At 48.2% G+C, this 16,220-nt stretch overlaps 2 protein-coding genes across 2 annotated transcripts in view; one reads left to right on the top strand and one right to left on the bottom strand.

Annotated features, from left to right (window-relative positions):
* CDHR1 (cadherin related family member 1) overlaps positions 1-6,369 on the top strand; it is a 48,438-nt gene extending 42,069 nt beyond the window's left edge. Inside the window, exon 17 of the mRNA XM_068399693.1 lies at positions 5,818-6,369. Within this exon, the coding sequence (XP_068255794.1) occupies positions 5,818-6,369 (552 nt within the window). The remainder of the gene's footprint in view (positions 1-5,817) is intronic.
* A 4,906-nt stretch (positions 6,370-11,275) lies between these two features.
* On the bottom strand, positions 11,276-14,803 carry LRIT2 (leucine rich repeat, Ig-like and transmembrane domains 2). The gene is made up of 3 exons (XM_068399808.1): positions 14,694-14,803; positions 13,581-14,362; positions 11,276-12,087 (listed from the first exon to the last, which is right to left on the bottom strand). The coding sequence occupies exons 1-3, from the start codon at positions 14,801-14,803 to the stop codon at positions 11,276-11,278; spliced, it is 1,704 nt and encodes a 567-aa protein (XP_068255909.1).
* Positions 14,804-16,220: the final 1,417 nt, after the last annotated feature.

Below are 16,220 nucleotides of genomic sequence, written 5' to 3'. Positions count from 1 at the left end.
TCTCAGACACAGTTATTTCCTTCTTCCCGTGCTCTGCTGCATGCCAAGTCCCAACACAGAGCCCAAGATAGCAACAGCATCTTTCTTCACTTGAGTAGGTCTCTTCAGCAGGATCTACACTACTAATCTGACCTCACATCCTCCACGAGCTCCTGTACGTTTCTCCGTTACTTCTTCCATTGCTTGCAATTATTTGCGTTGCATTTTTTTTCAAGAGCATCACATCTCCTTGCAAAAACCACTCTCAAATTTCAGCTTCCATGTGAGTGAGGTGCAGTGTCAGTGTACAAAACTCTCGGTCACTCCCTGTGTCCCAGAGACAGCACAGTCACTGCTAACACTTTGTGAAGAAAACACTCTCTTGGTATAGGGACGTTGTGTACAAGCACGCTCTCAGAGGCTGTTGCAAATGTACATTTCATCCCTCTGTGCTCCAGCTGTACAGTCTCTGCTGGTTAGCTGTTTGGGCATTTATGTATTACCGATTTTGGAGAAGGAGGATATTTTTGAATGCATCCTCTAGCGGTTTCCTGCAGTGTTAATCACACCAAGTAATTAAACAGGCATATTTTCTGATTAACATTTACCATTGCAATTAGCGCAAGGCTGTGCCCTTTGAGATAGATGCCTTGTGGCTAAGTTCAGCAGTATCACACATCAAAAGGACCTTTTGCTCTTGGAATAATACAGTGATAAAAAAATTCCAGAGGCCTTTTAATTTAACTGAGTCTGGTTTTATGGAAATTGGTGTTGAGTGGTGTCTGTTAATCTCCTATCCTTTCCCAACAGAATCAGAAACGCTGAAAAAGACCACTCTCTTTTTGCCCTTACGTCTCACTCAAAAATCTGTTCCTGATGCCCAAGATTTCCATGGAAAACTGATTCCCACTCCTGATCCTGAAGGTTGGCCTGATGGGGGGAAGCCTCTCCCTCTTCATGACTCCACTGATGTTCTGCAAATATATGGGGGCATTTATTTACATGTCTTCATGGACTGAGGCTTAAATCTGTATTTAGACAGCATAATCTGTGGTTCTTAACAGCTTTGGCCACTCATTTAGACTTCTAAATATAGCTGGTGAATCACAGTTTTAGATTCCCCTAACTGAAAGGTTCAACAAATACCTTCTGTGAATTAATGTGGATATCTCCTCCTCTCTCGTACTAACTCTGCAACCATGGGAACTGTGGCTGCTGGTGGCACTAAACATCCTTGCCACATTTGCAGAGTAGTTAGCCTCTTCCAACAGTTGCACGGACCTTGAAAATAGTTGTTCAGAGAAGGCTGGTTTGGTTTGAGAAGTCTTGCCTCATGCTCATGTTTGTATTGCAAAGTGATGTAAATGCAGCCTTCATATATGGTGATAGCACTGCTCTTTGGGATAAGCAGTGGAGGGGGCTTCTTGTGTCCTACCTTGGATCAGGAGTTACTTCTGAAACCAAGGTCCTGATCATCCCCCACATACTGTGGGATGGCTCATGTCTCTGATAGCTCCAAGCACACAAAATGGACTTGTTTCAGACAAAAATGTGTTTGGGGAGCACACCTAGTGTGCTTTGGCGCTAGCAGGCAGTCCGTCCCTGCAGCCAGGCTAGAGCAATCTGAAGCAAAACCCCAGAAATGTTGAATATGTGGAAGTGGGCTCCTCAGAACCAGCTGGTTCGTTGTACAGATCCAATTGCTCAAGTCAACACAGCCTGAGTTGTCTATAATCTGCGATGCCTTGGGCTCTTAACAGTTTCACCTACTTACTTAGGCTTCTAAATACAGCTGGTGAGCCTTAGCTGGTCTTGTGGTTGAACAGCTCAACCACACACTCCTGTTCAGTCCAACTTCTGGATACGTTGCCGACTTGTTCTGCTCCCTGTAACCCATGCATTATTAAAGGCTCTTGAGAAGCTGCCAGGAGGTGTGGATGTCTGCACACTGCAAACCATTGTGGCAGGAGAGAGAAAACCCAAAGAAATAAGTCACCTTTTCAGTAGCAGAGACATGGGCATCCTCTTTGGTAAACTCAGGTTTTTGAGGGGGAAGCCACTGTGAAGGAAGGATGGCAAGAATAAGCGCCACATGCTGCAAAGGGGTGTTTCCTGGAGCCTGCCCTTCAGCTGTGCAGCCTGAAAGCATCTATCTGCGCTTAAACTGCACAGTGCTGGACCTTATGAAACTGGCTTCAAAGGCATGTGTCAATGTTAGAGCCTCTAAAAAGCTGGACAGCCCCAGTGACTGCTGGACACTTCAGCACCCTGCGGGACTGCGGCTGAGGAGCTTCAGGGACAGTCACAAGGGTTCTGCAAGGGACTACATCTCCTGTTAAATAAAAAACAGGTGATGACATCTTTTATTCTAAACAGTTGCTTTAATCTTTTAAATTGTATTCTTGTCCCAGGACTGGACTTCTTTCTTGAAGCTGATACAAACAGCTTAGCTACTTCCAAACTTCTGCCGTGGTTCTGTAACCCTCTGATTGTCTTATTGTAACTGTGAAGTCACAGCAAAAAAACAACAGAGCATTATCTTCTGTGAGCAGTGGTATTTAAACTTCTTTGCTGGCTATTAAGAAAGACAGTGTTTCTTCCAGGCGCTGGCCCACAGAGATATGACAGTGCTTCCCATACCAGCTTTCGTTTCATTGTGTATCTGCTTTTGCTTTGCGTGTACAAGAAAAATCAGTACTCTTCAAAATGCAGCATGCCTCTTAGGAAAAAAAAAAACAGCTAAATATATTGCAAAGTGGCACTATTTGTTGACCCGGTTCTGAGGCACTGTTGGTAATCGATACAACGACTTGAAGGTGCTTTGAATGTGCAGGGTAGTGCTCAGAGCCAAAGCGCTTAAACTTAGGTGTCCAAATGCTCCCAGACTTTCACTGTCAGAGGGTGCTCAGGCCTCTCAGACCTGGTGTGTGTGTCAACTGACTGGGCCATGGTGATGGCACAGACAAGATTGCAAAGCTTTTTGGTGACAAATACACGTATGTAAGCCTCTCCGCAGGCTGGCTAAGATGATGCTGTTCCAGGCTTGTTTTGCAAGTTATTCCTCCTATTTATCCTGTGAGTGTCATGGCCATGACAAACAGAAATTCTTCCACTGTAAGCTTACAAAATGCCTTATGTCTCTATGCAGACACTGCAGAAGAGTTGTTATCCAAGGCTGATTCTAGGCAAAGCTACCAGAATATACGCTGAACCAGCTAACTGTTAATGGTTTTAGTTTTGGTATTAATCACCTCTTCATAACTGGAAGCTCTAAACAGGTGCCAAACTTGGTGAGACAAGGGGGAGTTGAACAAAGCCGAGTTCTGAAACTCCCCATGCGATTCCCATCAGTTCTTACCCCTGCAACTGTTGTACTTTGGCAACACAGACACGTACTTCTGCCTAATCCCATTTATTCAAGGTTTTCAAGTAGCCAATCAAATAATTATTACTGAGATATAGTATCTTCTTGAGTATATGTCATCTTTCTCCTTGTGTTGGTCCTATACTATTTAGCCATCAGTACCTCACTACAAAATAGATCTTGATAACACTCATAATAAGTGCACTCATTTCAGGTCATGTGCTACTTAGCAGGGTTTATCTGACACTTAATTCATGAGACTTTCAGATGAAGTTAAGCCGGGTAGAATTTCTATCATCTGATGGGATTTAAGTACACAAAATCCAGGTACTGTAGAACAGCAAAGCTGATGTGAATCCAAGCTCCACCAAAGTTGTGGGCTGCTCTGCTTTTGGTTTGTAGCTTAGGTCCATTCCTAATTAAACAATGGAAAAACTCTTTGCACAGCAAAATGATGAAAATTGGTCACTAGCTGTAAGGTAATGTGGTCCATGAGTTTCAGTAGCATTTCTTTGCCCATTTCCCTTTGGAAATAGGAAACATTCAGGGTAGGGGAAGAGTGGTCTTGGATAACGTGTTTGAGGTAGGTTGTGAAAATACAGAAGTGAAGTGAAGACAATGGGGTGTGTATTAATGAATTTATATTCCCTAAGTTTAGGGATGTGATTTAAAAATAGTGTTCCTGTGTAATACATGACAAGAGGTACTCTGAAGCATCCTTTGGGGATACTCTTTAGTCATCTCCCTCCACCGACTGGGGAGGGTAAAGAGATGAGCATCCTAGTTTAGACTCATACAGGGAAATCCATCTGATCTCACTTTAAATGTCTAAAAGTCAGAGGTTCAAGTCCAAGCTAGTCACAAGGCTCTCCTTATACTCACTGTCTTTGATACCTATTTTAGCATGTGGTAACTACTACTCTGGAGGTGTCCTTTTCTCCCTATTGACTAAAAGCTGGGAGCTTGGACTGCTGACTAAAATGCAGATAACCTGTTGCTAGACGTGCAAAGTCTGAGTGATGATTCCCTCCTGGAGCCGAGGCCAGAGGAGCAGGGCACGGTGGGTAGCCCTGTCCCTCCGCAGCTGCACGTAATTTTATGACCAGCTCTTGGCAAACCAACCCACTCGTGAATGTGCCATTTCTGAAAGATCTTCTGGCCTTGCATAGCACTATTGTCTCTCCAGATACCCTGGCAGGAGCTTGTATTCATTATGAATATCTCTTGGAAATGTATTCCAAAGGTGGACTACCATGCCATGAATAAGGGTGATGTGTGCCGCGCTGCTACCCTTTATTCCCTGATCAACCAGGTGTTTATACAGCTTCCTAACTTCTTCTAGTGTTTCTGGATTCAGTTCAATGTCATTGCAGCCGTCTCCTCTCCTGTGCCTAGTTCAACACTTAGCTCCCTTTATTTTACGTGCTTTCTATCCTATACACATTTTACCCTAGTTCCCTAGTTTTATTTATAATAGATACCGGCCTCTTTCAAATATAACTATGTGAGGGTTGACCATTTCTCTTATTTTTGATATTTCCAGATCAAGTCCAGGGTAAAATCCTATATTTTAGGCCTCAAGAAGGATCCATGGACAATATTTGGGATTTGCATGAGTGGCGTCCTTTCCACCATTTCTGTAACAATGGTGATCTCCACCATCATGTACTGGAAAAGTGTGAAAAGATCCAGGCTCCACCCGCAGGGCAAAATCCGCAAAATTATACGGGGACCTCCAAGACGCGCAGTGCGCTAAGCTGCAAAGTGAACTGGCCATTCATTTGTCCTTAATATGCCATATGTAGCTTATGTTATTGCTTATTTCTTTTATTTCTAAAAACAAAGCTCTTTAGCTCTACTTATGTCCCCTACCTCAAAGAGTTTTGTTATGTCTGTAAAAGAGTACTTGAAAACAGAATGCAGCACATACCTGCTAACTACTCATTTGTACACTGTAATTTTATAAAATGAAGTTTTCTCATAATCTTTTTAATGCCACGCTCAGTAATAGCCCTATAAACTGCATCACCGTATCACCTGCAACTGTTTTTGAAAAATCATTTTTCCACTCATAAACTTCTATTTGAGTTCAATGCTATTATTCCTAGGAAATTAACTCTGAAATGTAGTACAACAATACAGCTGCACATCCTGGAGCCTATTATGTTCTTGCTCAGTTCTTGCAAGTTAAACAAACACTATGGTGACATGCAGGAATCTGTCCTAATTTGGCAGTAATACTCCTGTAAGCTTTTGTGTTCGGCAGTCATCCATCTCACAATACAGTAATGTTTGCCCAGTCTCCTGCTCTATCTAAATTCTCCAAACCTGGACTGGCTCTTTGACTCTAATTTTTTCTAGAGACAACTTCTGTTAGTCAGCCCTGCTTGTTACATATTTTGGACAAATGAAATTTCTGAGTCACTGTCTGTCCCATAGAGTAAGTCATGTGTTTTCTTTGTACTCTTTTACAGACTCTTCACAAAGGGCCTATGGCCGCCTTTTTGATGCAAACTAAAGATAACCCCATGAAAGCCTTAGGAGTGCTAGCTGGTGTCATGGGCATAATGGTGCTGATAACTATCATGATCTCTACTGCCATGTTCTGGCGCAATAAGCGGTCCAACAAAATCATGCCGGTAAGAAGGATCATAAAAAAGAGGCAGACCCCACCATCCCGGACAGTCAGGATGGAGTGGCTGAAGTTCAAGAGGTCCAACAACGCTGCGGAGAAGTTTGTTGTTGAGGATGATGACAAGAGCCTACACAACGAGAACAGCAACAACAACATCCAGGTTGCCCACGTGCCACCGACCGCTCCCTTGCCCCCTCCGCCCCCCATCCTGGCTCCCAGGGGGGACAGCCCGGGGTGGCAGGTGCCAACCGTGTCCGGCTCCCTCACTCCCAAGTTTATAAACAAGCAGCTGAAGAAGAGAGGTCATGGCAGCGCCCACAGTGCCCTTGTGTCAGAGCTCAAAATGAAGTTTGAGAAGAGGAACGCAGCTATCGGTGAGCCCCACATCTAGGCGCTCTTGGCAGCCCCCAGAGACCACGGATTGTGCCTGTGTGTGGATATATTTATGTGCTGTGATCTTCCCTGTGTCTGTCAGCACCCTGTGAACTGAGAGCAGCTTCTCGCTGTGGTAGCCACCCCTCACCTTCTGCAAGTATTACGTGCTACAGAGTCACCCCACCCATAGCAAACGCTGTGGTCCGTGTCCAGTTGCGACTGCAGTTCCTTCAGCTTGTGTCCCAGTGCTGGTCCCTCCCTTCAGCTGCCTGACAGGGTGCTGAGTGCCCTTCTGCCGGCCACAGTCCCCCCAAGTGAACGGGGATTCAGATTGCCCCCATTGTGGAGGTCCCTACCCAGAGTCCTCGTTTTCAAACAAGGCGCTCTGCAGCCAAGGCACTGATGGATGCCACTCCTGACCTGGTCTGCCAAGTGGGTTTGAGGTGTCCAAGAACCTGTCACTTCACATCCCAGACCCACTTTTGAAGATGTTGGCCTGGCTCTGGCACCAGCACTGAGTTGATGTGCAGGTCTCCTACAGCAGTGACACTGCACGCTGCAAGATGGTAGCACGTAGCTGGTACCTGCTGCCCTAGGTGGTACCTGCTGCCCTCAGGGTGTGACGTCCTTTGTGACAGCTGGCGGAGTGATGTGCTCATGGCCTGAGTACCTTCATTCCCAGAAGGTAAGCAGGCAGGCTTGGAGAAGTTCTTCATTTTCCTGCAGCTTATGCTGGGTTTTGCCAGAGTGCATTGACACGATGCTGCGCTTCGCTTCTGCCCTGGGCTTGCCTGCTAACCAGAGGATGGGAGGGCCACCTCAGCCTTCCCTAGACCAGCTGGGGCAGAAGTTCAATAGCAGCGCTCGCTCAATGCTGCCTCCCTCTGACACCGCATCCCCTGATGAGAGGGAGGCCAGCAGGAGGAGGCCGTGATTAAAACAGCAGGGAAGACAAGGTAAAACCGAGAGAAAAATGATAAGTGAAAAATATAGACAAGTGCTGGGAAGTCACATCTGTCGGTCAGGGAAGTGTCTGGAAAGATCATTTGGTTTTGTACACTGCTAGCAGGAGGTGTCGGGGAATGTATTTCATCACCTCTCCTGGCTTGCTCCAGGGACTGGTGAGTGCAAAAGGAGGTTTCTGTAAAATATCCTGGTTTGTCCTATCAGTATTTTTGAGTGAATTACACAACAGTTGATGGGGTGGGGGGAGGGTTGGGGGGGCAGATGACACGTTCTTTTCCTGTTGAGTGACAGTTAAAAGGCACTGAAGGCAGAGCACTTTTCTCACTGGATCTACCCCACAGTTTCTCCCTCGTGTTCATTTCTGAGGAGATGTTTTTCAGCTGGGCCTGGCTGCTCCCAGTCCCTTGGGGACAAGGCAGTGTGCACCGGGCTGGCTGGGGAGCAACACCCTGCACCCTCTGCCTGAGCCCTGGCCCTGCAGGGCAGCTGTGCTGTCATGGATCAGCACCATGAACATTCAGATGGGGTGCAAACCCTACAGGACAGGACGCTGTTAATTCAAGGGGGTCTTGAGACTCATCCCCAGCTGTCATTTCAGCTGGACCAGCAGACCTGGCCCTCGGGCTCTTCTTCCCTCACCCCATTAGCTGGTCTAATTCCCATTGCAGCAGGACTTCATCAGCTTGGGGGATAGCTGGTTAATGAGAAGTTACACACTTCTGGGAAAAATCTTGTGGTTTTTAACTTCAGTTCAATCCACCTGGAACCACGGCTCATGTCACCTGCGGGCTGAGCCAGGAGCCGTAGCGGTGCAGCAGGGTCCCAGCTGGGGGGCTGTGGCAGCTGCGCTGCTCCCAGAGCCTCTCCTGCCACGTCTCTTGTTTCCTTCATGGTTTTCTTGCCTATCCCTCCTCCTGGGGCTGCGTGGCGTGAGGCCCAGGCTCTCGCGTTGTGTGCGGCCACCTCGTCCTTGTCCTCCAGCTGTGAGCCGGGGGGAGGGAGGGGACGTGCAGCCCCAGGCCCCGCTACTGGTGCCCTGCGCAAGCACGCACCTTCTGCTGGCTGCGTCTCCGCCAGGGTCTGCGGTGTTTCCCGAGGTACCAAAAGTTGTGATTTATTCCCCGTACTACTGTTTTCCCGATGTGTTGAAGCCAGTATTCAATGTTCATTCTCCAATGAGGAAAGCCTATAAAGACCGTTCAATTAAGTGAGATTTAACAGGAATTATAAGCTTATAGTCTTAGAGATTCTATTTAAGAGGGAATAAAGATGTTTTATTACTATGTTGTGAGACTTTTTTCCAGTTACTCTGTATTTCAATTTCAGAGGGTTTTTTTAATAAATAAAAAAAAAATCTGCAAAAGGTGCTTCTGTCCATGGTGTGCTTCTGCTGGCAACGATGCGTTGCCATTGCTTGTATGTGACTGCACGGGCACAGGCAGCCCGACGGGTTTCCAGGATGATCAAATGGCCCCTTTGCAGGCCACGAGTCAGGAAAGGGGCTGTGAGGATTTTGGGCAGCATCATCCTGGAAGAAGCGGAGGCGAGAAGCGGGATGTCGTGGGGCACGAGGGACGGGCAGGGTCACAGACAAGCCCCTGGCCGAGCGTCCATTGTGCTCTGCAGCCCCCTGCAGCACGGCCCCAGGGGCAGGAAGGCTCATCGCAGGGTGGCAAGTTTAGTTTGATGCCAGCGCTCGCTGGGTACGTGATTTATTATGAACCTTCTACACGTGGTGATGGGATGTTTTGTCTTTCCCTGCCTGTTGCCTCGCTGTGATTCAGCAGCTCTCGCTACAGTCTCTACAGTTTGCCATTGTTCCTCCATGTTGACTGGGGTGGGAGAAGGCCAGTCGTTACAGGCGCTGGTTTGTTTTTCACTCCCTCTCGTATGGGGCCCCCTGCTGCTCCTCAACCACCATCAGCTCGTGCCTGACCCCGTATGCACCATCTCCCCAGGAGTTTCTCCAGGACACGGTTGTCTCCTCACTTGGCTGTCTGCTTCTGCCCCTTCCTCACCGCTCCAGCCCCCCCGTCACACATGCTGCAACTGCCCGGCCTCCCCTGTCCCTGCAGCCGAACCCCGGAGCTCCTTTGGCATTTAGATTTCTTTGCAATCTGTAACTGTAAAAGAACAGAATGAAGCAGAGGACAGCTGCATATCCTGAAAATCCGCCGTGTTTATTACTTTACTTTGACACTAGAAGACCAACTAGGAAGTCTCTTGAATTGTAACACCGAGAGCCAGCACTGACAAAACAGGTCTCTGTTCAAAAGCTGTGCAGTAAGTTACGCAGGAGGAGGCGCTGGGGGAGGAAACGTGGGGCCTGAGGAGAGACAGTTTGGAAAACACACAGCAAAAACCAAAATACAGCTGGAAAGCCGAACTGCCTTATAGTGAAGCTGACATTAGGCTTTATCTCTGCTTACAGCTGAGTTTTCTACCCTGTTTTTTTTCTTTTTGAGGCAATCTATAACAACAAGTATGACAAGGGCTGTGGGTCTATCGGCCACATGCTTTGGTTGTGCTGGAAAGCACGAGGCCAAAGAAGGAAAAAATAAGTCACATGTCCGCAGACCCCCGAGAAACACAGCATGAGCTGCTCCGCCAGCGGGGCCAGTTGCTTATACATGCATGTTTGGGGGGTTTCGCCCCTAGAAAGGAGGCAAGCTGTGGTTTCAAAGCAGCAGGATGGGCAGGCAGCCTGTCTGCATTTGGGGAAGGTGCCTGGCTCACACCTTCAGCCTCCAAACCCCGGCTCCACCACCCCTTCTGACCCTGGCCACTTGTCCCTCCGGCCTGGTTCAGGCCGAGCCTCCCTGTCACCCCCCGTGCCACCCTGCAGCCACAGCGCTGTCCTGGGAAAAGCAGACAAGTGGTGGGGAGGGTGGAAGGAGGGGACAGCAGTTGAGTGTTTGCCTGCAAAAGACAAACAAACACTTTCATTTTTCACCAGCTCTTGTTCTTAACTTTAAAAATAATAACACCTATTGTGTAGCAGTAGGTGTTACCTGTGTGTATGGGTGTTAAGTGTTAGAGAATGTGTGCACGTGCGTGTGTGTGTGTGAGTGTGAAACTAAAATGGTCCTGTAAGATGTGTTTGGACACAAGTAAAAGGCCCTCCCCTTCTCCCTTGTACAAAAAAAAAAAATTCAAAACCCAAAACAACTCAAAAACCCCAAAACCCTGTGCTGCGGCTACATTACGCTGGTGTTCAGTAAGCGCTCACACTCTTCCCATTTGTTGTACAGCCAAGGCTGTGGACCTCTTAGGGCTGTGTAAACCTTAAGGTGGAGTAAGGAAAAAAAAACCCAACAAAACAAAGCATGCAAACAAAAAGCCCCCCCCAAACCAACACCACTTATTAAAAAAAAAAAAAAAAAAAAAAAAAAAAGTTTTTCTCCAAGTGAAACAAAATGGCTCCATCACGTGGAGCCAATTTCCCCCCCACTTTCTGTTGCTGGTTGTGCCACAGCCCTGCCCTGGCTCCCCCCTTCTGTTCCATGAGGCAGCACAGGAGACGCCCGCCCTGGCACAGGGCAGAGCTGCAAACAAGCCTCCCCACCCACCCCCGGCTGGGAAAAATAAATACAGAGCTAAAGACGCGCCTGGGCGAGCGAGCAGGGACATTTGGCCTTTTGCCACGTGCATTGCTGTTGGTTTGGGGTGGTTTTGGTTAATGCTCGTTTTCTTGTGTGTCTGTGCATTGCTCCGTGACAGTGCTGCGGGAGCAGCCCGGGGGTGTGGGAGCGCAGCCTCACACCCGGGCACCCCCCGTTCCCAGGGCTCCCCAAGCCTGCTGCAAATCCCGGCCATGCTCCCCACTGTGCCCCAAGTCCTTGCAGCACGGAGCCTTCCTTGCATGGTCCTTCAAGAAAACCAGCACATGTTGTGGCTCGAGGTCATCTGTAAAAGGTGACGCTGCGGCCGCATTGGTGGGACAGGCAGGGGCCGCGCTAGTAGAGGTCGGCGCTGTTCCTGTGGGGCGGTGGGGTCTTGCCAGGCTCCTCGTGGGCCGGGGACTGCCAGGTGCCGTGGCCGCCCTCGGGGTGGCAGAGCCCATCCTCGCTGCCGGCGGGCAGGCTGTCCAGCGTGCTCTCCTTGCTGCCGGCGGCCTGTGCCTGGCCCCTGCGGCGGCGGCAGGGGCAGGCGCCGGGGCAGCGGGTCAGGCAGCCAGGGCGGGCCTCGGCAGTGCAGGCGTACATGCCGGCAGGCACAGCCAGCACCATGGCGCAGACGATGACGATGATGTGGATGAGCTTCTCACGTTGCTCCAGCTGGCTGATGTCGCTGCCCGTGACGAAGACGACACACTGGCCCTTGCGGGGCACGTGGTTGCGCACGGCCACGCAGACCTCGTACTTGGTGGCGGGCAGCAGGTCGGTCACCGAGTAGGTGTTGATGCCCGGGCCGATGTAGATGGTGTCCTTCTGGGCGGCGTCGTAGCGGCCCACCAGTAGGGTGTACCAGGTCTCGCTCGGCTCCGCTGCTGCTGCCGCCGCCGCGAACCACTCCAGGGTGATGCCATAGACTGTCTGCTTGGCGATGCGCACTTCTACATGGGCACCCGGCTCAGCAGGGGCGATAGGAGCCCAGCCCGGGGTGGTAGTGGACACCCACGGGGCCCCCACCTGGAGGGTAATGGCCACCGACGTATTGCCCAAGAAGTTGGCGGCCGTGCAGGTGTAGCTGCCGGCATCCACTGGCTGTGCCACCGGGATCAGCAGCTCTGAGCGGACGGTCTCCTCGCTGATGGCCTTGGTGGACACTGCGGGCAGAGGGGAGTTGAGCCAGCAGGCAGGGAACCCTCCTGCCCATGCAGTCAGGGAGACACTGTGCCCTGGGGGCAGCCCCACAACCTCTCCGGTGTGGGATGGGGACCAGGAGGCCAGGCAGGACCTGCCCTGACGAGGGAAAGAGGAAGATGGGCGCAGGAGTGCGCTGAACCTCACAGAGCTCATCAGTGGAGCATTGTCCAGGCCAAAAGGCTATAAATGCACCAGGACACCCGAGCACAGGAGACAGGGAGTGCGTCCGACCTCCATCCCAGCACAAGTGGCTGGGGAGGCTGCTGTGGGCAGAGGACAAGCCGCCCATGTGCCATCAGTGTGCTCAGGTCAGGCCAAGCCAGGGAGAGCCACTGAGGTGCGGGAGGCACAGCTGCATTTTGGACACGGTCTGTCCTCCATTAGGATTGAGTGCAGAAAAATGTTGGTCTCGAAGCTAGAGCCAAAAAGAGGTGTGTGGGCTGGAAGTGAGATGCAGCCTTAAGAACAGTATGAAACACCCTGTTGCCTGCCCAAACAGGGGCACGTGGCTGTGGTCAGTACGTCTGTAGGTAAGTAATTCAGCACGTGCTTGTGGAAAGATGCACTAGTGCTGCTACAACACTGCAATTAAAGCAACTATCAGTCCAGGATTAAGGGCTAATGCTATCTTATTTAGCTAGCTGGCCTATTAGGAACACACATAACTTGTGCAGTGCCCATATGTGTTATTAAGTTACATGGTGAATATAGCAACTTGTCCTATTGAAGGCTTTTAGTAAAAATAAACGTGAGGAAGGGCGGTAAGAGCTGAGCTGGGCAGGGAGGAAGAGGAAAAGGCCTCATATTACAAGGCCCTCAATAAAGAATATAAATAAGCAAGGCTTATGGAGAACAACAACCTCTGCTTTGGTCGTAGAACATGAATGGACACAGCCAGGCAACAGGGTGGCAGGGTTTTGTGGGTTGTGTGGGTATTTCTTGAGAAAAACATATGGGAATAGTATAGAAACATACAAGTGCATGCATACACATGCTCCTACAAACACATGTACATACAAATATAAGCATATATACATAGTATATAATATATAGTGTAAATATATATGCATGTCTAGATAACCACATATTTATTATATATGTATGACTGATGTATTATTAATTGTTCTTACCTTATGTGTCACAATGAAAGAACTACTACTAAAAAAAAAATCCACACATAAAATAATTGTGTAAAAATGAGGCCATGCTCCTTTCATCTTTGACTGATATCCTGCATGATGCAACTCTTCTCATGCTGGTCAGACATGCTTAGACACGTAGGATGATTAAGATTATTATTTGGATTATTGCCACCACAATAACTGTGATGCTCTAAAGGGGCTGAGAGCTGGTGTGGTGGCTGTAATGGCCTGAAGACCTAAATAAGTAGAATGGCAGAACATAAATTTTTAATGGAGGAAAAAAAAAAAAAGGAAGAAAAAGCTTTGCTTACCATTAAATGCCCTTAAAAGTTTGAGTGCATAGGTCCACCAGACAGCTGGGGAAGGGCTGGCTTGCACAAAGCAGGTCAGGGTGACATTCATCCCCACTGGGACTGTCAGGTTGGTGTCAAGGGCTGAGGTCAGGGGCTTCATGCAGCTGTTGAGCTCCACTTCATGAAAAAACTTCCCTGCCCTGAATTTCGGGCTTGAGCAAGTTAAATAGGAATTCATCAGAATAATAGGTGGGCCGACTGACTTGATAAACTGGATAAATCCCCGCAAGCGACAGTCACAAATCCAGGGGTTGTCATGAAGGGCCAGGACAGCACTGGAAATAGCTTCTATCTGCCCCTCCACCGTCTGGCTTCTCTGGTAGATGGGCCAGCTGTAGAAGACATCCCTGGATATGACAGTAAGCTGATTTGAGGATAGATCTAAATAGGTCAGGCTGGGCAAATAGCGGAGCGCATGTTCTGGAAGGACATCCAGCCGGTTGTGCTTCAGATCCAGGATTTTCAGAGCCGGGGTGTCTTGAAATGCTGTCCATGGCACCGAACTTAATTTGTTCCCTTGCAAGCGGAGCTCCTTCAGAGCCGGCAGATATTCCAGGCTCTTGATGTGCATCACCGTGATGTTGTTAAAATTGAGCCAGAGATACTCCAAGGCACTAATGTTCTCAAAAGACCCACGAGGCAATTCTGTTAGGTGAGAATTTTCTATTCTAACTTTCCGGATGTCCTGAGGGATGTTTGCAGGGATCTGCTTCAGCAGTGTAGACATGCAGAGCAAACTCCTAAGGAGGAAACCAGAAAATTCTCCAGGTCGCACACCACGTTTATGGGTGACAAACCACTTCCATACATCCATCCTTCCCTAGGTTTTACACCCATTTTTCCCACAAAGAATACAGTTAAGTCATAAAAATTGCTATGTATGCAACTACATATCTATCTCAGGGAAATAAGAGAAATCTCATCCTATGCTCGAACTAGTACTATTCAAGTATTAGAGGAGGCGTACCATGCGGCCATCTGTTTGGTATTGGTGCTCACATCATCGGCAAATATATGGGGACTCTCTGAGCTGCTTTGCTGATGCTACAACTAGGTAACTAGCATTCTTACCTTCCGAAGCTGTCTTGAGAACAAGAGCATCCTGTGACACAAGATGAAGCAGATGGGTTTATCTTGTGGAAGGCCAGAAGAAGAAGAAAGATATGACAAATGGGGTCCATATTCTCCTTTAAGAAAACACTGTGCCGGGTTTGCACCAACAGCCTCCAAGAAGCAAATCCTATTAGCTGTAATCTTCCTTGACGCAGAAATAAGTCCTGCTGGGGACCCAACCCTAAAGAAGATATGTAATATGGTTCATAGCCTGTGTCAAAGAAGTGCTAAAAATCACCCCTGGCCCACTCTTGGCATTTATTCTTTAGCTGTGGGGTTTTTGACGGGCACGTTTATTTGGTTGATAATAAGACGATGGAGCCAAAAGCACTTCTGTTCCCAAATTCTTACAAGTACTTAACCAGGCCTATTTTTATTTTTTTTTTTTATTTCAAGGGGTCTGTCTCAATCTCCTGTATTTTAATGGCATTCATAAAGGCAGAAAACCACAGGAAGGGCCAGACTTCACAGCTGTAATCTGGCAGTGCATAGTGCCGTCAGGCCACAAAACCTGTCCTTAGCTCTGTTCAGGGTGTGCTATTGCACATGGTAAGTTAGAACCCTACTCCCCAAACTTTGTTGCTCTGTCACAGAAACTAGGAAGTATGGCACTTTTTCCTCTGAAACTACTTCTTTCCCCCTCCACTATCTCCATTCTTACATGCGAGTAATGAAAACAGCAACATAGCTGTAGCCAGTCTGTTGGCTGCTCTGAGAAAAAGATCTTTGAAGTTACTCTCTATTGTATAAATGTAAAATTTCAGTGTTATTTCAATATTTTAAGTTCTCTGGCTTCCCTTGGAAGATGTGTGCTGATTCAGTGCCCTTCAGTCACCTTGAAAAGTTCAGTCTAAATAATTCTATGAGAAGGGATTTGGAGTAACCAGATTTTAAACTTTTTTTTAAATCCAAAATAGCAGGTTTGGGTTATGATTTTGAAGCAGCACTGTGTTCTCCTGGGGCCATCTAGTGCGTATGGGCTTCATTACAGCCCGCAGAAGGCAGCTGCCAGGAAAGGGGCCTAACCTCACTGCCAGAACATATGAAGCTGGGTCACAAATCAAGATTAGCCTGCACCTACTTAACCTCTAACCTATGGGACCAGGACAGAAAAATATTTATAGCGTGACGGCTTAGATCTCTACATGGCTGTGAGGGCATGTGCAATAGTGTAGCTGCTGTAAGCCTACAGAAGATGTAGGATTGATTCTGCAGCTTTTAAATTAACAGGCGCTTTGATTTCAGGGCAAGTCAGCAAAATGAACTGGTGGGGAAATGGCTGGGGACTGTTGCAAGGCTTCCTGATTGCCTCCCGAGTACAAGCAGTAGCCTGTTGGGCTGACATTGCTCGCTATGCCCAGTGTCTAACTACCAGCATATGGGGTTTGTTGGTTGTTTGGTTTTGGTTTTTTTTTAAATGAGAAGTTCCTTATTTGTCCACGGTGCAGTACTTGATATTTCAACAGCTGCCCTACATTTTTAACA

This window comes from Nyctibius grandis, chromosome 4 (genome assembly GCF_013368605.1).
Source record: "Nyctibius grandis isolate bNycGra1 chromosome 4, bNycGra1.pri, whole genome shotgun sequence".
In the NCBI taxonomy this organism is placed as follows: Eukaryota; Metazoa; Chordata; class Aves; order Nyctibiiformes; family Nyctibiidae; genus Nyctibius; species Nyctibius grandis.
This window is presented reverse-complemented; position numbering and strand designations above follow the sequence as displayed.